Genomic DNA, 22,142 nt, shown 5'->3' on the forward strand with positions numbered 1-22,142 from the left:
GAGGCCTCCGGGATTGGTCCCTAGAAGAAATTCGCCATTCTCATTGGACAACGCAGTCACCGCCCAAACTGAAGCCTAGGAAGCTAGAGGACCAGAAACCCGCGTGGATTTTTGCAGGGATCCTGGAGCCTGTCGTAGCAGGATCCTCTCCACCGGTTCTGCAGCTTTGCGAGTCCCCCGCTAGCTTCCCACCACACACACAGGAAAAAATTCTCAGCTCTTCCTCAGGGTTATTTATGCCTGAGGCCAGGAAAGAGTGGATCAAGAACCTAAATAAAACGCAAAGCATGAGCTCAAACCAGACACACACACCCAGTCTGGAGTGCTTCCACCCATGCCTCAGTTTCCCAAAGTGACCCGTGGGCATCCGTCTCCTACCACGCCCGTCCCTGCCGGTCGACAGGCACTCCCTCTGTTCGGTCCCCGCCAGGCCCAGAGTTACAGCCGCAGGCGGGTAGGGGCTGGAGACAGACCGAACACAGAGCAGGGAGTATGAGCGAAGCCCGCGAAGGAGGGAAGGGAGACAGGGCTCCCGGGCCCCCGCAGAACAAGACTGGACATGCTGGGCGCTCCCAGGTAGGGCCCCACCCACGCAGGGTGCTTCCTTAGGAAGAGAGAGAGGGAGAGGGGATCTCAGTCCTTGTAGCCGCTCTACACCTACAGGGAATCAAGTGACAGCTGGGCTTTGGGCCAGGAAAAAAAAAGGGGAAGGGGAGGAGAATGTGAGAAAACAGGAAAGTACCCCTCTGGGTCCTGATAGAAGAAGGGGCTGGAAGCCCAGACTCCTGGGATTCCTGTGGAGGAGGGGGCTGGGCACAAGATGCCCATGTCCCTTTGGATTCTGGTGCCACCTCCCCAACCCAGAGCCGCAGAGGCCTGCCCTGAGATCTTACCTCAGCTATTTCTCACCCCGGGGTGAAGGTGGGTCCAGACCCGCCCCTCCTCAGCTTCCTATAAGTGCTGGGAACCAGGGACTGCTGGGTCACACACCATGAGGCCCTCCATGGCACCGAGTGCCTTCCCGCTGGCTTTCACGCTGCTCTGCACCCTGCTGCGTCTGGGTAAGTGACCAGGGGCTTGGACTCCTGGGATCCAGAGGGAAAGAGGTGGTGTCCTGGGAATTCAGATTCGTGTCGACAGCAGAGGCTAAAGGAAGAGAAAGACTGGGGCCCCAAGAGAGGAAAAGCTCAGAGGCTCTTGAGATTGGACCTCTGAGAAAGGAGGGGGCACGGTGGGCACTGAATCCTCTGTCCCTCAGGAGGGGTCTCAAAACATTTAAATTCTAGAAAGTCAGAGGAGAACATGATTACAAAATGAGATTTTTTAAAAACTGGGGGGAAGGGAAGAGCTTTCCTTTTTTCTTGGGCTCCAGGGACATCAAGCCCCCAGACCCTCCTCCCTTAGAAGCAGGAGTTCAGGCCAGCGCCACCTTCCCCAGGTCCCGGGGGTCTGGGCGCCAGCTGCCCCTCTCACAGGATCAGGGAGCACATGCCCTCAGCCCTCCTGGTCCTCACTGTCCCTTCTGGAACTGGGATGCCCACCTCAGATTCAGGGGCACAGAGGTGCTTCCATTGTCTACAAGACCGACACACGGTTCCTGCATGAAGGCGGGTCCCACATCCAATAACCAGCTGCACCTGAAGCTTCACGAAAGTCCGTGGAAACTCCCTCCAGGACCCCCTCCCCGTACCCGAGCTTTCTCAGGGGACCCTAGCGTCCAAAGTCCCCAGCCTTGTAATTAGGTAAACAGGCTGCGCGGCAGAGTCGCTTCCCGCCTCAGGAAGCAGCTTTGCTGGCATCAGCAGCGCGTCCCCGTCGGAGCGCTGGACAGTTCCCGCGACCGCGGTCGGTGCCCCACCCAGGAACAGGGACACACCGGTCCCACCTCCCGCGGACCCCAAAGCCCGCCCCTTCCCCCGGCGCGCCCCGCGGTCCTACAGCCCACCGCCTGGGGACTCCAGCCTGGCCCTCTGCCCTGCAGGGTGCCCCCTAAGCTGCGAGGTGTGCAGGGGCTCCGGGACCACGTGCAGCGGGAAAATGAAGACTTGCGAGGCCGGCAAGGACGCCTGCGTGGCCATCGTGGGGGAGTCGAGCACCAGTACGAGCGCGGGGCGTCGACCCCTGGGGAGCGGGCTGCGGCGCGAGGGCCCCTCGCGGGGGCGGGCGGGCGGGGAAAGGGAAAGGCTGTCGCCAGGGGAGCGGAGGAAAGTGAGTTCGGGGCAGCTGCAGAAACCACTGTTGTCAGGGATTCCCGAAAATGAGCCTCTCCAAAAGAGCGTTGGGGGGCGGGGGCAGATATGGGGACCTTTTCAGGCGGGGGGGTGAGGAAAGGACACGGGGAACAGCAGCGAGAGGGGACGAATCTGACAGGAGGCGGGGGTGGGGCGCGGACGGAGGAGACAGAAGAGGCTGGGGTGCGAGGCAGGTGCTCAGGATGGACCCTGGGGGCGGAGGGAGGAACGGACTCCCCCAGGGATCTGGGGTTGTGCGGGCTGGGAGAGACCATTCCTGACAGGGGAGGAGAGGCGATGCTGGGGGTAGGAGGAGAGAAATAAAAGGGACCACAGCAGACAGGAGAGGGAAGGTCATCCTGAAGCTTGGAGGAGGGGATATGGGGGGGGGCTGGTGAGTAGGATGGGAGAGGAGGGATGACTTCAATGGCGGGGACCACCGCGGACCCGAGAAGGCGCGCGGGAGATGGGGAGCAACGGGAGAGACCACAGGGGTGGGGGAACAGGGGCTCGGCGTAGGAGTGAAGGCCGGGCAGCAGGCGGCGCGCGGGAAGGGGCCGTCCGCAGAGGGGGCGTGAGGAAGGCGGGGCGCAAGACTGCGGGCAGCCCTACCCCCCTACCCGCGCGGCGGCTGGGAGGACCTGAGAGGCTTGAAGAGACGCCCAGCACCCCCTGTAGGAGGGAGATACAGACCCCGGGGGGGGGGGGGAAGCTAAGGGGGAAGGGGGAGCCACCCTTTGGGGGAGTGAAGAGGGGGAAACCTTTGGATTGCGTTGGAAGAGACCACACGCCGGGGGGAGGAAGGCGGTGGAGATTGGAAGAGACCACTTAAGGCAAGATCTGGGGGTAGCCAAAGGGGGTGGCTGGGGAGTGACCATGAGGAAATCCGGAAGAGACCTCTTAGACAGAGAGGGACATGGGCGTTGCAGGGTGGTGTGGGGGCCGCATCCCACGGTTTGTTGAAAGTGGCTCCCAAGCCTGTGAAGGCTGGAAGAGAGCATCTCTCAGAGGCATAGGGTAGCCATAGGGGACCTGGGACAGGTCTATCCACAGGACCTTTAAGGGGTGGCCATGGCATGGGGGTGGGGTGGAAGGGACCACATTAGACAGACCTGGGCTTGGCAATGGGAACAGCAAGTGACCACCAAAGGCTGGCTAGGGCCTATGGCAATGAGGTGGGGGGTGGAGATAGCTACTAATAAACCATTCCAGACTGTACCCCAGGCAGATAAGGGGGTACAGCTTTAGGGGGCTGGAAGAGACCATCCTAGACAGTCATGGGGTGGGGAACTATGGGGTGGGGAGAGACCCCAGGCAGGAGTCAACACTGCCCAAGCCCTCCCCTCTGGTCCCCATCCTGCAGAGGGCCGCCACTCAGTGAACACCTACAAGGCCTGCATGAAGTTCAGCGACTGCTACTCGGGTTTCGTATCCACCACCATGGGTCCCAAGGACTACATGGTGACCAACACATACTGCTGCCAGAGTGATGGCTGCAACAACGGCTCAGTGACCCGTAAGTGCCAGCTCAGCCCCGCATTAGGAGTCCCTTCCAGCCTGCCCCAAGAGCCCAGTGTGTGTGCCCTCGGCCACCACTGATCTGTGCACTGTAACATCAGGCACTGACCTTGCTCACTGAGCCTCACTTTCTGCTCCGGTAAATGCAGGGTCCATTAGTGCTGTTCCCTAGGGTTATTGCGAGGTTGAGGGAGGGTCTAAATTTCTCTTTGTACCTTGTACTCCACCCTCCTCCCCAGCTCCCCAGAACAATCGGACTGAGAATGGCCTCCAGTGTCCTGCGTGCATCGTACCCTTCCAGGAGACGTGCCCAGGGACCCAGGCAGCCCGCTGTGTTGGCGAGGAAACCCACTGCATCTACTTCGCTGGCAATGTGCAGGCTGGTGAGGGGCATCTGGATCTCTGGAGGAGGGCACAGGGGCCCCAGAACTGGAAGCCAGTGCTTCCAGGTCCTAGGGGAGATGGTGGCCCCAGAGAACTGGGTGAGGAGGGTGCAGGACCAAGATTTTTAGGTCATGAGTGGTTGGGGGCCCTGACTCCATTCTAACATCCCCGTCCCAGGTATCATCAACACCAGGTTTGCCACCCGAGGCTGTGCTACAGAGAGTGCCTGCAACACCAAGCCTGGGGCCGAGGTGCCCTCAGCCTCCTATCTCTACTTCCTCCGCCGAGCAGACTGCCTTCCAGCCCCCCAGCCCCCTGGCAGGGCCGAGTGAAGAACTGAGGAGTGTGTGGCTTGAGGTCCCCATTTGTCCTCAGCCTGTGTGCCTATAAATTAAACAGATTAACTGAGCAAGCCTGAGTCTTTGTGACATGTTGCATCTCAGGAAGGTTTGTTGCAGAAAGCTGGGGGCTCAACCCTTGAGAACCCTGTCTTTGCAAGGAAGAGGGAAAAAACCCTACCTTTTATTAAAACCTGCTGGGCTCCTGTGCTATGATCATTTCATAATCACAGCACTCTAAAGTTGATATTATCCCCACTTTATTTTATTTTTAAATATATCTTTTATTGATTTCAGAGAGAGGAAGGGAGAGGGAGAGATAGAAACATCAATGATAAGAGAGTCATTGATTGACTGCCTCCTGCATGCCCCCCCACTGAGGATTGAGCCCGCAACCCAGGCATGTGCCCTGACCGGGAATCAAACCGAGATTGCTTGGATCCTAGGTTGATGCTCAACTGCTGAGCCACGCCTAGCCAGGCTCCATTTTACAGATGAACAAACTGAGGCACAGATTGTGGTGTCATTTGCCTTGGGTCAAACTGCTAGGGAGGGTCAGACTCCAGAGTCCATGATCGCCTCTGTTGAGTAACCTTCCCCTGTTTTTGCCTTAGTTTTCATGTGGGCAAAATGTGGATATTAATAGTTATAATCTCATAGAATTGTTATAAGAGCAAAATGAAAGAAAACTAAGATAGCACTTAGTGCAGTGCCCAGCACCTTTAAGTGTTGCTTCTAGAGATAATATGAGTAAATAGTAATCATCGTTAATAGCTGCTACTTACTGAACGGTCATTAGTTAACAGGTGCTAAATATTGTCCTGGATCAGGACAGACTAGACTATGCTACAGTAACAAAGAAGTCCCTAATCTCAGTGGTTTAAAACAACAAAGCTGTATTAGTCAACTCACGTGCAGTAATGCTGCGCAGCAAAGCATCTCAAAACAGACTTATAACAACAGGCATTCTTCTTTTTAATGGTTTGTGGGTGGCTGGGTGGCTCTGCTTCTGGTTGTGCATTGGCTGACGTGGCTCTAGTCTGGAGAGGATTCAAGTTCTCCTCCTTGGGGTTCCACAATCTTCTGGGATCGATGGCTCCCTGGCCGATCACAGAAGCACAAAAGCCACCTGCATTGAAGGCTCCTGCTGAGGTCAGGTCTGCTACCATTCTGGTGAGTAAAGTAAATCACGCAGTCAAAGCCAACATTTGGGGAGCAGGGAAGCATCCTCCCCCTCCAGTGGGAGAGAGAGGAATGGTGTTTGTTGAACAAGTACCCGCTCACAAAGGGTTGGTTCTTCCCTCATCTACACGTTTGGCGTTGTCCACAGGTGCTCCGCTCACCATCATAGAGCAGCCACCAACTCCAACGCTGCCCACTTCTGTGCGCAGGAAAAAGCCCAGGAGAGTCTCACGTGGGTGATTAAATGCTGCGACTCAGAAGTGACTTGACACAATTCACTGGAAGGAGCTGGTCACATGGCCCCACCAAACCTGGTCATGGGGGCCAGGAAGTGTGACCCTATCCTGTGACATGTTTCACAACAGCGTGAATGTCCACTATGGCCTCTTATGGGCACTTTCTCACTTTGTCTTCACAACCCCATGTGATGGACACTATTATTCTCATTCCTATTTCAGGAAAAGACTCTGATGCTCAGAGAAGGGATGTCCCATTGGAGGCTGCACAGCTAAAAAGTGGCAGAGCTTAAGATTTTATTTATTGGGTTATGTTAAGGGGGAAAAGAAACCATATCTCAGAGAGCGGGAACCAGCCTGTATTAGTTATCTTTTGCTATGTAACAAACCACTCTAAAATTTAGAGGCTTAGAACAATCACCTTTTATTTTGCTCATGATTCTATGGGTCGGCAATTTGGCCTGGGATCAGGTGGGTGGTTCTCCCGCTGGTCCCTGCTGGGTTCAGTTGCCTGTTGGCAAGGCAGCTCTGTTTCAGAGGGTTGGAGGGGCTGTGGGTTGGGGTGTTAAGGCTGACTGGGCCACATCTCTTATGACCCAGCAGATTAGCCGGGGCTTCTTGATGCACTTCCCAAGCCTCTGCTCACGTCATGTTTCCTACTGTCACAGTGGCCAAGCAAATCACATGGCCAGGTCTAGAGTCAGAATGAGAAGGGACTATCCGAGGGCATGGCTACAGACAGGCTGAGGTATTAACGGGCCAAGCAGGTTCCAGATCTAAGGTGCTTTACATCACAAGCCCCTGAGGTCAAAACAGTCACTGGTCCACTCCAACCCCCAGGGAGGCAAAACTCAGATACAGATAAAGTCTCTTGATTCCAGCCAAAGGGAGTCTTTCCTGTACAGAACCCCTACTGTTCTTCCCCTCCCAGGAGTCCCTAGCCTTGGCCCCCTCCTCCCTCAGACCCAGGAGTCCAGGCTTCTAGCTCCAGTTAAAATCCCAAGTATCTCCACCCCTTTCAAATCCCAAAAGAACAGACACAGAATGGCATTTCTACTCATCTTTATTCACTCCTCCAAAAAGCACCACAGGCCAGCCACACCCGTGATTCCTTTCACAGTTCTCCACCCCAGTGTACATAGGTCCCTCCATCATTATGAAGAAGTGTGGGAAACTCAGCTAAGCTGATGAGATCATCTCATTGCTCAAGTTCTTTGTGTCTGTTCAGTTTCTGGCAGATGGTAACATCAAGATTCATCATACATTTCCTTGAATTCTTGCCTTTCAGGGTCTTCCAGCCTGGAGGTGCCACATAGACGTGCCCCAATGGCAACCAGTGGTCTGTCCACAAGGGAGGCTCAGTTTTTCTGCTTGGATGCTCCCAGAGACAGATAGCTCACTAGCAACCTTATACCTCCACAAAGTCTAAAAGTCAGTGCCATCAAAAGTCATGATTTAAAAGACAACCACTCCAAAGAATATCAATATACAATTATATACAGTAACACAACCAGCACTCCCCAGTGGCAGACACACGCAGATAAAACTGGCTTTTGCTTTCTCAGATGTGATCTCTGGCATGATCCCTGTTGTCCTAACGGCAGAGGGAATTTGGAGCAGGGGAACAGAGATGTCAGGACCAAATCAGAGATGGTATCAAAGTGACAGAAAAGGGGGCACTCTGTGAGCAAAGGTGCCCAGACTAGTCTTGGTGTTGCCCAGGGCTGAGGCCGTGTGGGCAAGAGCAACCAGACTCTTTTGAGCTCCCAGTGTGCCAGGCTTCTCGGCAGGGACTGTAGTATGTTGACTTGTGAGAGAGAATGTGTGTACCTATATATACACTGAATTCTCACAATAACCCTGTGAGGTGGATACCACTTGCTGAGTGACTTGCCTGAGGTCACTCCCAAAGTCAGCAGGACTGTCTGACCCTAGGACTCTGCTAACAGAATTGCATTCCCCTAAGGCTGAGAGCTTTGACAATGCCTGGAGCCATTCTATACAGAGCCAAATGCTTTTTCCCATCTTCGCTCTCTCAGCTTGGATGGGAAAACTTGTGCCAGTGGTGGGAGTTCAAGCTTGAGATGGGGCAGCCAGCCCTCAAGTATCTGCCGCTCAGATCCGTTAGCCTTCTCTTCAGCTGTCAAAGGAAATGGCATCTTGGAACTAGTTACGGTTGTCATCCAGCACTTTCATTTAACAGATGAGAAAATAAGGCACTGGTGCAAGTCACCCAGGGTGACAGTGGCAAAACTGTGCTTGCTTTCCAGGTCCCCTGACCTCTCAGACAGGCACTTTCTCTCCCATTAGATGGTTGTTTCTCCCCTCATCTCAGTCCTTTTCCCTGTCTTGTGGCAAGAGACCGGCAATCTACATCCCAGCCCTAATTCTGCCACTGACTAGTAAATTAAAGTAATAAATATTTGCTAAGCACCTACTGCGTGTCAAGCACTATTCTGGGTGCTGGGGGTACAGCAGAGAACAAGACAGACAAGGGGATAATAGCTGATAAATAGGTAAATAAATAAATAATTTTCTACAGTAATAATTGCTACAAAGAAAAGTAACCAGCTAAGATGAATATTTTGGGGTGCGAGCTACTTCAGTTAGAGCAGTCAGGGAAGACCTCTGTGAAGGGTTATTTGAATTGAGGCCTGACTGACAGAAGAAGCCACTCATGGAAATCTGGGGAGCAGAGCATTCTAGGCAGAATGAACAGCAAGTGCCAAGGTCCTGAGGCAGGACCCCAGGTGGCCCACTCCAGCATCAGAAGAAAGATCTAGCAAGCTGGTTGGGGGATGGGGTGGGGCAGAGAATGAGACTAGGCAAAGGCCAGACCACAGAGGGCCTCTGTGTTCTGCTGGGCCTAGAGTCTGCCCTCTCTAAGCTTTGCTATCCCCAACCACCATAAAAGATTCTACTGGATGGCCTCTCAGGTCCCCTTTGCTGTTTTTGACACTGAAGAATTCTGTGTCCTGTGGCTCCTCTCTACATGTAGGCGGCAGCCTAAGACATTCCAGGCATTACAGTTTCTGCCTCTGCCTCACTTGTGGCACATCCCCACAGGCTGGAACACCTGCCCAGCTATCCTTCAGATCCCTTGCTCACTGCGGCACTGTGTACACCAAGGGAGCCAACTCAGAAACATGTGGGTTAGTGCAGCAGTACAGCTGCTTCTCCAAAGAGGAAGGTGTATGAAAATACCAAGGCCAGAAAGCGTTCAGGCTTAATGGCAGCAGAAACCAAATCCAAAAGTAGAAACCACTAACGAAGAGCGGGGCAGAGGAACAGACTCCTCAGAGAGCTTCCAAATCACTCGGCACCTATGAAATGGGGCCAGTCTTATCCCTTCCCTGTCAAAGTCACAGAGAGGGGCAGTTTCCAGGACCCAAATCCATTAGGGATTTGCAGGAGATACCTCTGAGGTATGGGTTCCTGCCCTTCCATACCCAGGAGGCCTCATTCCTGGTGTCTGGCTACCCCCCGAGCCTGCCATGGCCCTCTTGCCTCCTCCTCTCATTTTTGTGTGGCCATCCTCCCCACAAAGTTGGGGTCCCCCTCCCCCAGGAGCAAATACTGAACATCTCTCTACTCCCCAATAGAAGGGTTTCTAGCTCTGCCACACAGCCCCATTCCCTCCTCTAGTTGCAGACCTCCCATCATCCAGGAATTAGAAACCAAGGTCCACAGCCCTCCTGGGAGCCAGGAGTCTAAGACCCTGGAGACTGCCCTTTCCCCCATGAAGGTTCAAAGTCCACTGCATCTTGAGGATCTGAGAGGCTGTGCGCAGGCCTAATCCCCTTAGAAAAGCTAGACCCTATATTCCTTTGTGGCTCAGAAGTCCAAGAGTTCCAGCTCCCTGGAGTACCCAGACCCCTTCCTCTATCCTGCAATCCCCAGTATGATGGAGAAGTCCCTCATCAGGAAGGAATCAGGGCTCCTGTCCACCTACCCCTAGAGGACTAGATATCCAATACATACAGTAACTACTCCCTTGGAGACTAAGATAATGCCCCCTTCCAGAAGTCCAACCCCTCAATTCCCTTCAGGACACAAGTCTGGGAGTCCTGCCCCATGATCCCCAGAGAAATCAGGAGTCCTGACCCCCAGATTCTATTCCCCTTTAAGACCCAGAAATCCAGGTGACAAGAAGTCACATATTCTAACCAGCAGTTAGCTCATCCCCCTCAAGCACCCAGGATTCAGAGTGGCAGCATGCCTGCTCTGTTATCTCAGGGGCCCAGACATCCCATGCCAGAGTCTGGACCCCCAAACCCCTCTTCTAAACCAGACTTGGCGTCCTCAGCCCCTGGCAGAGCCAAGTAGCCAGGACGCGGGGCCCCCGGGTAGCCCTGGCCTTCATCCCACCTCTCACTGAGCAGGCGCCTGGGGTGCCAGCACTGCCTCCGCATCCGCCAGCATCTCGTCCAGCGCCTGCAGCAGGACCCCGTGGGCCGCGCGGTAGCCCAGGCCACCCGTGGCCGCTGCACCGCCTGCGGGCCACAGGAAGGAGAGTGCACCCAGCGCTGCGCCCCCAGCAGTGCCCTCACCGGCCCATGCCCCCAGCCTCGCCTCCACTTCCGCGCGTGTCACCGGGCCAGGGAAGCGCGTCCGCTCAGCCAGCTCCCCGGGAGCCAAGCCCAGCGTGCGCTCGCGCCGGGCCAGAGCTGCGGGTTCGAGCCCCAGCGCCCGCCGCCACTCCGCCAGCTGACCGCGCAGAAGTGCCACATCACAGGCCCAGCCGAGCCCGGGAACTGGTGCTGCCGCCGCCGCCAGGCTAGCCAGCAGGGCCGGCCGCCATGCCCCAGCCCGCAGCGCCGCGGCCTTGGTTCGGGCCTCACGCGGGGACGTGGGCGGCAGCGCCAGCAACAGCGCGCCTGCCTGGGCTGGGGGAAGCGCGCGCCGCAGCCACTCGCAGAGCCCGGGGAGTCCGCCCCTCCGCAAGGGAAACACCGGCGGCAGCGCCTCCTCCAGCACCTCCCACGTCTCATCCTCGGGGCTCCAGGCAGCCGCAAGCTCCGAGTCCCCAGTGCCCGGCTGCTTTGCATCGATGCCAACCTGCTGCAAACTCTCACTGCCTGCTTTCTCTGAACCTTCCCCATCGCCTGCTTTTTGCGATCCAGTGCCACGTTTCTCCCTTCCCTCGCTGCGCGCATTCTCCAACCCTGCTCCACATGCGTTCTCTAAGCTCTCCCCGCCAGGCTTCTCGGCCTTTTCCTCTTTTTCCAGAGCCTCTGGATCCTCGCCCTCACCGTCTGTTCGCACACAGACCAGGGGGGCATCCGGTAGCACCAAGGGCCGGACCTGGGCCCAGTCCTCCTCAGTGGGGGCTCCAGAGGTGACAAGGATGAGGGCGTCGTAGCGGGTTGGGTGGGGGGCGGCAGCAGGAGCCGAGGAGCCCATAGGGACGGTCCAGAGCACCACATTGGGGCGCTCTGGGGCAGGGTAGGGTGTGGGCCCAGCAGGCGCGGAAGCAGGCTCAGGGCCTGGGTCGTGGGTATCCAACCCCAGCAGCATGTCCAGCACAAAACCCACGTCAGCAGTGCCGGCTATGGCCAGGTCCAGCCGAGCGCTGCCCAGTCGCTCTAGGCCAGCACGAACCCAGGACAGCGCTGCCTCCAGGCCGCCCCTCTCGAAGGCCTCACGCACAGCCTCCAGCTCAGCTGCTCCCAGCACCTCGAAGCCATCCTGAGCCGGTGGCAGGAGCCTGTGGGGACAGGAAGGGATGGGGTAAAGGGCAGAAGAGGGACTAAAGCCCCAGAGGGCTGGGCTAGGGGAACAGGACTGGGCTATGATGACAAGTGCGGAACTTTCAGAATAATCTTGAGTGGGGAAGGAGCAGGAATGGGAAGGGGCTGCTTGATGGTCCAGGCAAGTAGAAACCAGGGCTATGAAGAAAAGTGAGAGGCTTAAAGCAGGGACGGGATGGCTTGAATGAGCTCAGGTTTCCAACAGAGCCTAAAACCAGACTCAGCTAAGTCTTCCGTGGCATAGTTTCTGGGGGTGAGGCTTTTCCTAGGGACCTGCAAGGTTAAGAAAAGGCTGTGCTGGGTGAGGCAAAACACAGGGCAGGTGGGGCCCGGAGCAAAGAGAGAATCACCATTGTATTGTGGACTAAACAAAAGTGTAGCCCTGTTCACTATTCAACATGGGCAAGGTCACCAAGAGGGCTCTTTCCTGACATTAGGTGTAAGGAGGGGAGTAAAGACCAGAGGAGAAACCTGAACTACTAGTTCTTACCAGGGGGACGTGGCTAAGTAAAATAGAGAAGCGACAGGCCTGGAGGAGAGGTTGCCCCTCCCCGAGCCTCATTTTGACTCTGAAGTGAGGCAGCTGGGGGTTGGGGAAGAAAACTCAGGAGATAGCCAGCAAGTGGGCACAAAAATGAAAGAAAATTAAAGAAAGGCAGTGGGGGAGGGTACTCAGAAATAGTGAAGCTCACTGAGGGGTCTCTTTAGGGTAACTGGGGTCACTTGAGAACCAAGCTGATGAGGAGGTTGAGGAATATTAGAGATTATGAGTCTTCAGGTAAAATCGTGATGATCACAAGCTAGTGGGAAGAGTGAGCTCTTCACATTTTTGCCTGGGGTCAGCATTTAGGTGATAGGTCCCAGACTTTTCTAGAATCCTCCTTAGGGAGAGGGGCTTGTGACCTCAAAGCACTCTCAGGAGGTGGGACCTGGATGACCTCCTGCCAGCGCTTGGCTAGGGTGGGGCCTATCTGACAAAAGAAGGCCAAACACAGAGCGCTTGCTTGGTTGGACCTCAAAACCTGCGCCGAGGGGGGAGGGGGCCTGGATTCGGGAGCAGGGCCTCCAGCAGATATTCGGTTAAGGCTTGCCCCAAACTCGCTGGGGGCGGGGTCTGGAAGACCTTAACACCTCCGGGGTGAGGTCTAGACTGAATAAAGGACCAGGCCTCCCCAATCCACCCTGAAACGTCATGCTCACCTCTGCAGCGCCTCCGCCTGGCTCCGCAGCGCCGCCTGCAGGCGCCCCAGTTCCTCGCAGCTGTCGCTGCTGCGGCAATCCGCCGGCAGCACGTAGAGAGGCACGGCTCCCAACCCTGCGCTGTCCAGCAGGGCTGCTGTCTGATCCCGGGCCTGGGCTTCATTCTGTGAATCCCCAGGACGGAGGTTCCGCACAGCCAGCAGCGGGGTCCCTCGGGCCATTGCGGCCCGTGCTGCCTCCCCCAGTGCTGGGGCCAAGGGCTCCTCGTTCCCCTCAGGGCCGGGCAGCACCAGTACCAACATGTTAGCCTCCGCTGCCCAGGGCCCCGGTGCTGCGGGTGGGCAACTCAGCTCGCCCAGGAAGAGGCCTGGGCCCGCAGTTCGCAGGCTGGGGATCCCGGGGTCGGGCCGTCCATCGGGGATCTCTACTACCTCCACACCCTTGTTGCACAGCGCTGCAATCAGCGCAGACTTTCCCGAGCCCGGAGGTCCCAGGAACAAGGCGGTTACGTCACCCCGCGGCAGAGGCATAGCTGGAAAGCAAGCGATGGGTAAGATCGGGCTCAGGGAGCACCCAGCCGTTTTCTGTCCTAGTCATCCCGCTCTGGTCCTAGACTTCAATCCTCCACCCTGTCCCCTTCTTCCATTCTCCGCTATCACTCCCAGGGACCTAGAAACCCGGCGCCTAGATCCTATTCCCCAGAGACCTGGAGTCCTGTCCGGTCCTCTTTATGGATGTGTTTCCCTTTCTACTTCAAACACTCAGAAATCCGGCCTCTCGCCCTCCTCCCTCAGGGACACAATTGTTTTTATCCCGCGCTCCTCCCTCCCAAATCACCAACCGAGCGAAGAGGCGGCGCACCAAAGGGCACAGCTGCTCGCGGCCGGTCCGCCGCCGAGAAGCCCCGCCCCTGGAGTCGGACGGTCGGGGCCTGAAGAGGCTGGAGCGCGGGGATTTGGAGACGTCAAGACGCGTGCCGGGACCTCTCACCTGACGTCACTCCTTTTAGGAGGCGGTGTGTCTTGGAAGCGTGACCTCAGGTAAACAGCCCTTCGCGGCGCCTGCGCAGAATGGTCCAGGGCACTCGTTCCCCAACTCCCGCGGTCGCAGAACATTAAACAATAAGGAAGCCAGAGCGCCTGCGCGCCAGGAGCGCCTAACACACCTGCGCAGTGAGCTTAGGTCTGTACGGCACCGGTGGCTCGCGACGTCATCATAACGCACCGCAGTGCAGAGAAGGACCCCTCCCCTTCTTTTCAGGACCGGGTGGGAACGCCCGCACCACTGCCGGACGGCAATCCGGGGTCTCCGCCTCGACAGGCGAGAGGGCGTGGAAACCACCGGGGCCTTGAGACTCGGTGGGCCCTACCCTGCTTCCCCCCGCGTGGCGGCGCCTTGACGAGCGACTGACAGGCGCTGCGAAAGGCAGCCTTGTGCTGTTTGGAGAAAAGCAGAGGCCTGGGTACCCGCCCGGGAAGGGGCGCGCCGAGGGCGGTGCCTGAGGCAGCCGGACCGGCGGCTGGAAGCGCGCTTACAGGCGGGGGCTCTGGGTGGAACGGGAGTTACAGGATGTCGGAGAAGGCTGTCTGCGGGGAAGAGGCGGGCTAAAGCGTGGGTACCGCTACCCGCCTCGGGACTTGTGGGAGGGACGGGGTGGGGAGGCTGTCAGACAGAAAGGGTTCCGCGCTCTGAGTTCAGAGCGCTAGTCTGATGTAGGTCTTGGGTCTCACACAGGTGCGATGGCTCTAAGGGGAGTCACAACCCCCGGGAGGCGAGTCTTTTGGGAGGGTTGAAGTTTCTCTAGTGAGAGCTTCATCAGGTTAGAGTTCAAGGAGATAGTATCTCGAGGGGGTCAAAGGCTGGCAAGGAGAGCCTCTATGCCAGAGGTCCGAGGCTTAGCGGGCTCTCTGAGGCAGGCGACGGATGAGCGACTTCACCTGATTTACTGTTCTATCATGCGTGCTCCTCTCTTGACCAGAGGGGTCCTAGTCACCATGGAGGACCCGCTTCCCAAAGAGACCTTGGAGCAGCAGGATTCGTCCAAAGAGAGGAGTCCCCGCAATGCAGGAGGCGACATCTGTGAGTACCGCTGGCCAGAGGGTGGGGTGCAGGAACTGATGCTAAAGAGATCCTTACCCTTATTTTGCTCAGTTGTACCCACCCTGTTCTGTCCACATAAGTATGAATGGGATGCAGTTCAGAGGGACAAAGTGGCATCCAGACAGGCTTGGGGTGGGAGATGTGGCTGGGAAACAGCAGGGGCTGTGAGAAGAACCCCAAGGTTCCAGTTCCAACTCCGCCCCAGGCGTTCAGTGCGACTTGGGCCTTGGTTTCTATATCTGTGAAAAAGGGTTGCCATTACCACCTCTAGTCACTGCACAGGGCTGTTATGGGGATTAAGGGCTGAAAAGAGGAAAGCTTGAGGGTAATGAAAGTAGCCAGTTTGACATAATAGCAACAACTCCCGCTGAATGCTTACTATGTGCTAGGTCATTAACACTGGTTATTTCATTCAGTCCTCCTAACAGACCCTATGATATTGGTTACTGTCACTTTCAGATGAGGGAACTGAGGCAAAGAGAGGTTAAGTATTTGTAACATTGACAGCCACAGTGTCAATGCCCTTCAGCCAAAGACCCCCAGGAACACACCCACATGTAGTCAGCTAGTCGGTTTATTGCTTACTGCACTGAGGAAGCTCACACACCATAGGGGCACCGTGGGGGGCATCTCAGTAATAGTGTTACAAAGGACTGATTAGAGGATTTGGGTTTGTGGCAGGTGATTTTGGGGAGGGTTCAAGGAAGAAGGGTTTTGCTCTGGATTGGATGGTGCTAGGAAGCAGGGCAACTCTATGCTTCACTATCTTAATAAATCTTACCTAGAAGGCAGAGAACAGAGCAAGGCACAAGCTGTGATTGGTAAAGCAGCCACTGCCAATCATATTAGCCAGGACATTTGGGGTGTTTGGTCATTTTTGTGGCTTGGACAATGTTAATGTTTTGTCTGTGTTCAGATGCTATTATAGCATGGACTTGTCTTGATTCAGTCAGTGTGGCTTGTCTGATGACATCCTGTGAAATTGTTTATATTGCATAGGAGAATGCCAAAGCCTATCTGTAGTGCCAGGCCAACTCCTGGCTGTGGGGCTGCCTTTCTCCTTAACAGTAATAATTGCAAACCACTGTGTAGAGTGTTCTAAGCACTTTATATAAATTCACTCATTACTTACAATAGCCCTATCAGGTAGATACTGATATGGTTATGACCCCATTTTCCAGATGAGGACTATTGTACCTGCCTCGGAAGTAGTAGACCTGGTCTGGTTCCAGAGGCTATGCTCTAATCACACGGCTGTATTGGAAGGACAAACTCCCTGGGTTCCAGTCCTAACTCCATTTCATTTCCTAACCTTGTGACTGTGGGCCTAACTTTTGTGAGCCTGTCTGCTCATCCATAAAACAGGTTCAATAATAACTTGCCTGGACTGCTGTCCAGCCCTGGCATACAGCCTGGCACATAGTAAGCACTGAATGTTAATTGTTGGCATGATTCTGGGGCTTGGGAAAGGTCCTAGAGACTCTTGCTGGCCTCCCCCGACCTCTCCCCACGTCCCTCAGGCCATCTGGGGGCCCTGCAGTGCACCCGCTGCCTCATCACCTTCGCCAATTCCAAGTTCCAGGAGCGCCACATGAAGCGGGAACACCCAGCGGACTTCGTGGCCCAGAAGCTGCAGGGGGCCCTCTTCATCTGCTTCACCTGCGCCCGCTCCTTCCTCTCTTCCAAGGCCCTGATCGCCCACCAGCGCAGCCACAGTCCTGCCACCAGGCCTTCCCTGCCGGTTGTACCCACCATTGCCCAGCCCACCTTCCCCTGCCCTGACTGTGGCAAGACCTTTGGGCAGGCCGCTTCTCTGAGGCAGCACCGCCAGGTGCATGAAGCCCACTCCCCTCCTGGCCCCTTCGCCTGCACTGAATGTGGTCAGGACTTTGCCCAGGAAGCTGGGCTGCATCAACACTACATCCGGCATGCCCGTGGGGAGCTCTGAGTGCAGCTTCAGCCCTCCCCGGGGTAACGGGCTGTGTGGCTGGTGGGACCCACCTTTGATAATGGGATGGGCCCTTGCAGGAATTTGCTTCCCTCCCTGGAAAGGCAAAGGGCTCCTAATAAATAGAACCCAGATGCTCTTTAGAGCTTCAGTCTTTGGACAGAAAGGCCTTTAGGGAAACAGTGAAATCAGACAAGAGTGAGATCTTTTGTTTTAAAAAAAATGAGTAAGAAAGAGGGAAAGTTATTTGTATCTCCTGCATTCCCAATTAAGTAGCTTGAAATCACAGTAGCTGCAGATTGTGTAACCACCTTTAATTCTTCCCTGATGGATGCCATGGGCTGTAGGAGCAAATTGCCCTGGTTCTGTGCCTAAAGGGGGGCAGGGAAGGTGAGGTGTTGCTGGCCTGTAATGCCACCAGATGGGTCCCAGATATGGAGCAGCTCCAGCCTTTGGGGATGGGCAGCAAAGTTAGGAGCTGTACTGAGTAATGTGGGGGTTGCAGTTCAAGTCCTTGTCTCCTCCCCACCCTCTGCCAGCCTTTTCCACCTGAGGGGCCATGGCAGCGGGTGGCTTTGTCATTTACTGCCCATTTAAATAATTTTATGTACCATCTGGTCATGGAATATTTTTTATACGTGTGAGATGGTATGAATAAACTAACAGAAATAGTATCTAAAAACAGAAAAACTCTACATTAAGATATCTAAACAAGGAACTCTGGCTTTTCAGTAGGAATTCCCAGAGTACATGAAAAGGGCATGAGGAGGGGGGAGCTCAGGGCTGAGCCGGCCTTGCCCTGTGAGGAAACTGGTCTGGTATCAAACAGAGATACCTTCTGTTTCCCGTTGTACTTGGCCAACATTGGGAGATTTCCCATTAAGATCTGATTTTCAGCTCTTGAAAAGCCTACCCTTGGCTGAGTCCCACCAGGCCAGTTTTACTCCTTTGCATTACCTGCCTTGCCCCTAGAGACAATGGTTGATGCCCTATATATATAAACTCATTTAAATTGAGAGATGTTTTTAAAACCCACAGTTGGGATGGAGGTGGTAGAGACTGACAGCTGTTCCCAATTTTTAGCTAGGCATATGATGGCTACAGAGACCACATCTCCCAGATTCCCTTGCAGCTAGCTGTGGCCATGTGACTAAGTTCTGGCTAAATTCATAGGTAGAGTCCTCAAGCTTCAGAAAGGGACATGCCTTTCCTCCACCTTCTTCTGTCTGGAATGTGGACATGGTATCCAGCCATCTTGGACCATGAGAGCAACAGGTGGGATGGCAGAGCAACAAGATAGCAGGAGTCTGGGTCCCTGGTCAACTTCATGCAGCAGAGCCATCATATCAGCCCTAGAACACCCTCTTCCCTACTGTCATATAAGAGAGAAATAAGCCTCTACCTTGTTTAAGCTGCCATTAGCGTGGGTCTTTGTCACACACAGCATAATTTACAGCTTAAGACAGGAGTCTGCAAACTATGGCCAAATCCAGCTTGCCTCCTGGTTGTGCAAATAAAGTTTTATTGGAACACAGTCATGCTTGTTCATTTACATATTATGTATGGCTGTTTTCACACAGGACAACAGATTCAAGTAGTTGTAACAGAGATCATATGACCCATAAAGCCTAAAATAGTTACCATATAGTCCATTACAGTAAAAGTTTGCCAACCCCTTCTCTAACTAATAGACATATAACCTACTCTGAGCCTGGATGCAGGATTCCTGACCTGGGAAATACTACCTGTATCAGGGTTGTTTGTGTGTGTGGGATTTGAGGCAGGGCTAGCTAGCCTGGATCTCTTTGCTGGAAGAAACAGTTTGGAGAAACTGGTTTGGAGTCAGTTGGCCATCAATTTTTTCTAATACACCAACTTCACCAAAGCCAAACATTTCCTCTGGCACCTGGAAAAAGCCCTGAAGTTTCAGACCCAGATGTTTCACACCACCCCCACACCTAAGGATCTAATCCCACATGCTCTCCCAATACAGATAGCTGCTTGCCCAAGTACACCCTTGGGCTTCCTGTTCTCTCTACACTCTCAAGATGTCATAGATTCCCAAGACTAAATAGTGTCACTGGTGACTCCCAATTCTTCCTTCAGCCCAAAACTCAGACTTCCCTCCATGAGATACAGCCACTTGGATGACAAATGGGAGTCGCAAACTTAAAATGGGTCACCTGCAGCCCCCTACCTCCACAACTGCCATCGTATCAGTAAACTGCACTGTACTTCTAAATTCCTGAAGAATCTGATTACTTCTCCCCCAGCCCTACTCTCCAAACTGCTCCCCTTGCTATGACTGGCCCCCTTTAGTCTTTACTACAGACGACCTGCTGTGTGTATGTAAATCAGCTTATGCCATTTTTCATTTAACACCCTCCAAAGGCATCCCATAAATAACTTCCAAAGACCTTATCCAGGCCCACAAAACCCAACAACTGAGCCCCAGCCCACTAAGTAATCTCAGCTCCCTCCTTGCTTTATCTTCTTTACCTCTCTCCAGCTACACATGCCAGGTTGGCTTCTGTCTCAAGAACTTTTTACTTGCTCTTCCCTCTGCTGGGAGTCTTACCCAGAACTTTGCAAGGCCACCTCCTCAGAGAGGCCCTCCTTGACCTGATTGGCTAAAGTACACCTCCAACCCTTACCTTGATTTAATTTCTTCCCAGCACTCTTCAATCCTCAGAATTATCACACTCGTTTATCTGTGTCCTCATTGGAATCCAAGCTCCTGAGGGCAACTGCTTCATCCCTAGCACTTAGGACAGTGCTTACCAAGGAGAATCAAAAAATACTCCTTGACTATGTGTGTTTGCCTAGTGTCTTTTGGCCTCCAGCCTACCTTCAGGGGCTGGCTTCTCAGTTCTGCCCATGAGCGGTATGGGCAGAAGGAAGGTAGGAAGAAGGGGCAAGGGCCTCACCTTGCTTTGGGCTATTGCTGGAACACCTCCAGCAGCAGCTCGGGTTCCAGTACCTTTCTATACTCTCACAAGGCACTATGCCCCTGTTGAGGTTTAAGCACCAGCACTTGTCACTGGTCCCTGCACCAGCCACACGTGGCCTGCCCTCCAAGCACCTATTGGATTTTGGTAATCTCACCTCTTTCTGTATCCCAGTTCCAGAGGTGGGAGCTTCTTGCAGACACATTACCCGGTCATCTCACTTTTTCATGTTTGTGCTTCCAGCCTCTAACACCTGTGTGACCAACTCCCTGTACTAAACCCTCTCTTTGGCATTCCTAGCTTGATTTCCATGCTCTGACTGGGCCCTGAAAACAGAGACCCCACTGGTAGCAGACTGGGTATCCTGATTCAAAGGCTCTCATGATCCTTAGAAAATTTTGCTGACGAATGGATAATTCTCTACATCTGTGCTTACAAAGAAAGCCCTGTTTTAGGGCAGAAGAGGGCTTACACATGCTGCCCCAGGAAATAAAATCCATCTGTGTTTTTTTAATGAGCTGTGCATTTCTGCTTTGATGATTCTGAGATTCAATAATGCAAAGTTATAGTAGATATGAAAGTCTCGGGGATAAATGTCAGGTCCTGAGGTTCAGAGCTTCTAGTATGAAAAGTATGAGTTTTGAAAGATGCTTTGGTCACACTGGCCGGTGTGGCTCAGTTGGTTGGAGTGTTACCCTATACACCAAAAGTGGCAGGTTTGATCCCCGGCCAGGACACATACCCAGGTTACAGGTTCAACCCCCGGTATGGGAGTGTGGGAGAGGCAAGTGATCAATGTTTCTCTCACATCGATGTCTCTCTCTCTCTCCCCCAGCACTTATTACCTTCTAACAGTATACTTTATATTTTACTTAAATATCTAATGAAGTGTCCGTCTGTCTCCCCCAGTATAACTTCCACAAAGGTAGTGATCTTTGTTCATCATGTTCACCATTCTATTCCCAACTCCCCAAATAATGTCTGCACCTCATAGGTAGGTGCTCAATAAATCATTGTTGGATGAATGAGTAAATATATAACAGTCCCTACCTCATAAGAATCCAAGGTGACTGTCCACATAAAGCGCTTAGCCCAGGGCCTGGTCCACTGTGAGCGATGACTTAATGATGGCCATTAGAGTAATTCAGGTTCTATTCTTGAAGGTTCTTAGTTGCCAAGCTTCTATGAGTTAACACATGTAAAACGCCTCAGAACAGGGCTTGGCATACAGTAAATGGTAGCTATCATTATAATTAGGCTTCTATTTTCAAAGCAGCTTTGGTGCCAAGCTTCTGTGAATTAGTACTTCCCAACTTAGAGCGAGAGCCAAAGTTTGGACATGGCTGTAAGGAGCTGGCCGCCTGCTTCCCTCCGAGCTCATCCCTCCAGCTCTGCCCTTCCTCCCTCTGCTCCAGCATCTCTGGCCTCCCTGATTAGGGCAGATTCCTGCCTCTCCCTACCTAGAACGTTCTTCCTAGCAGTCACCACCATCTAGCATATGCTACATCTTGTTTACTGTCTGTCCCCACCAGTAGCCCCTTTCCACCCCCATGTAAGCTCCATGAGGACAAGGATTTTATTTTATTCATGGGCATATTCCCAATGCTTAACACACAGATCCTCAAAAGATGTTTGTGAAATGAATTAATGGATTACAGTCCTTACCTCAGTTATTCTAAGGACCTGATGATCTCATGCAAATAAAATGCAGAACTCTGTAAGTGCTGGGAAAATGGCAACTGATTAAAATTAAGATTCTATTTTTGTAAGTTCCTAGATACACAACATGTGTAAAGCTCTTGGACCAGCACTTAGCACCCAGGAAGTGAAGCTATGATTATAATGGAAGTCCTCTTTGTGAAGGTTCTTAGGCGAAGTGGCAGAGAACATGAGCTGAACTCCACAAACCATTTTCTGCTTTCTGGGCACTTGGCTAGGCCACCTTTCCCAGACTCCCTTGCAGTGAGCTGTGGCCATGCAACAAATTTCTCAGCAAAGGAACGTAAATAGAAGCAGTATGCGCCACTTCTGGGCTAGGGCTTGTAAGAGAACACGTGTACCTCTCCGGGCTCCCAGGCCATGGCCACCCAGACATGACCATAGGGACAACAACAGGCTTAAGAGATGGTCTGGGTCCCCAAATCACTAGATGGACAGGGTTGCCTGCCAACCTGAAATACCCACCCTGGACTATTATGTGAGCGAGAGACAAAATTCTGTTGTTTGAGCCTATATATCATGGGGTCTATGGGTAAACCACACTGAACATTCAACCTTTAGTGAAATGTTGATTATCTAGGCAACACT

The 22,142-nt window shown here is 53.7% G+C and overlaps 3 protein-coding genes across 8 annotated transcripts; 2 read left to right on the plus strand and 1 right to left on the minus strand.

Moving 5' to 3' along the window:
• The first annotated feature begins 784 nt into the window (after positions 1 to 784).
• Positions 785 to 4,545, plus strand: PINLYP (phospholipase A2 inhibitor and LY6/PLAUR domain containing). The gene is made up of 5 exons (XM_016219506.2): positions 785 to 1,061; positions 1,982 to 2,098; positions 3,595 to 3,747; positions 3,989 to 4,132; positions 4,311 to 4,545. The coding sequence occupies exons 1-5, from the start codon at positions 992 to 994 to the stop codon at positions 4,463 to 4,465; spliced, it is 639 nt and encodes a 212-aa protein (XP_016074992.2). The 5' UTR covers positions 785 to 991; the 3' UTR covers positions 4,466 to 4,545.
• A 2,396-nt stretch (positions 4,546 to 6,941) lies between these two features.
• IRGQ (immunity related GTPase Q) lies at positions 6,942 to 20,974 on the minus strand. Of its 4 annotated transcripts, none has more exons than XM_087826742.1 (4): positions 20,886 to 20,974; positions 13,830 to 15,178; positions 12,840 to 13,371; positions 6,942 to 11,596 (listed from the first exon to the last, which is right to left on the minus strand). In XM_087826742.1, exons 3-4 carry the CDS (start codon positions 13,367 to 13,369, stop codon positions 10,261 to 10,263), a joined length of 1,866 nt encoding a protein of 621 aa, XP_087682868.1. In that variant the 5' UTR covers positions 13,370 to 13,371; positions 13,830 to 15,178; positions 20,886 to 20,974; the 3' UTR covers positions 6,942 to 10,260. The 4 variants fall into 4 exon arrangements, with proteins under 4 accessions (XP_087682868.1, XP_087682866.1, XP_087682865.1 ...); XM_087826740.1 differs by having other exon boundaries at positions 13,701 to 15,178; XM_087826739.1 differs by having other exon boundaries at positions 13,681 to 15,178.
• Positions 14,406 to 17,631, plus strand: ZNF576 (zinc finger protein 576). 3 transcript variants are annotated; one of them, XM_016219504.2, is made up of 3 exons: positions 14,406 to 14,450; positions 14,818 to 14,918; positions 16,460 to 17,631. In XM_016219504.2, exons 2-3 carry the CDS (start codon positions 14,834 to 14,836, stop codon positions 16,885 to 16,887), a joined length of 513 nt encoding a protein of 170 aa, XP_016074990.1. In that variant the 5' UTR covers positions 14,406 to 14,450; positions 14,818 to 14,833; the 3' UTR covers positions 16,888 to 17,631. The 3 variants fall into 3 exon arrangements, with proteins under 3 accessions (XP_016074990.1, XP_016074989.1, XP_087682869.1); XM_087826743.1 differs by lacking the exon at positions 14,406 to 14,450 and adding an exon at positions 16,305 to 16,361 and having other exon boundaries at positions 14,820 to 14,918; XM_016219503.2 differs by lacking the exon at positions 14,406 to 14,450 and having other exon boundaries at positions 14,664 to 14,918.
• Positions 20,975 to 22,142: the final 1,168 nt, after the last annotated feature.

Source organism: Miniopterus natalensis, chromosome 18, assembly GCF_054644295.1.
Source record: "Miniopterus natalensis isolate mMinNat1 chromosome 18, mMinNat1.hap1, whole genome shotgun sequence".
NCBI classification, from domain to species: Eukaryota; Metazoa; Chordata; class Mammalia; order Chiroptera; family Miniopteridae; genus Miniopterus; species Miniopterus natalensis.

Excerpts from the sequence above, each read along its gene's own strand:
- PINLYP (XM_016219506.2), top strand. The coding sequence starts at position 992 with ATGAGGCCCTCCATGGCACCGAGTGCCTTCCCGCTGGCTTTCACGCTG. Across the intron at positions 2,099-3,594 it reads CGTGGGGGAGTCGAGCACCA|AGGGCCGCCACTCAGTGAAC; the intron begins GTACGAGCGCGG and ends CCCATCCTGCAG. Across the intron at positions 4,133-4,310 it reads CGCTGGCAATGTGCAGGCTG|GTATCATCAACACCAGGTTT; the intron begins GTGAGGGGCATC and ends TCCCCGTCCCAG.
- IRGQ (XM_087826742.1), bottom strand. The coding sequence starts at position 13,369 with ATGCCTCTGCCGCGGGGTGACGTAACCGCCTTGTTCCTGGGACCTCCG. Across the intron at positions 11,597-12,839 it reads CAGGCGGAGGCGCTGCAGAG|GCTCCTGCCACCGGCTCAGG; the intron begins GTGAGCATGACG and ends CTGTCCCCACAG.
- ZNF576 (XM_016219503.2), top strand. The coding sequence starts at position 14,717 with ATGCCAGAGGTCCGAGGCTTAGCGGGCTCTCTGAGGCAGGCGACGGAT. Across the intron at positions 14,919-16,459 it reads CAATGCAGGAGGCGACATCT|GCCATCTGGGGGCCCTGCAG; the intron begins GTGAGTACCGCT and ends CACGTCCCTCAG.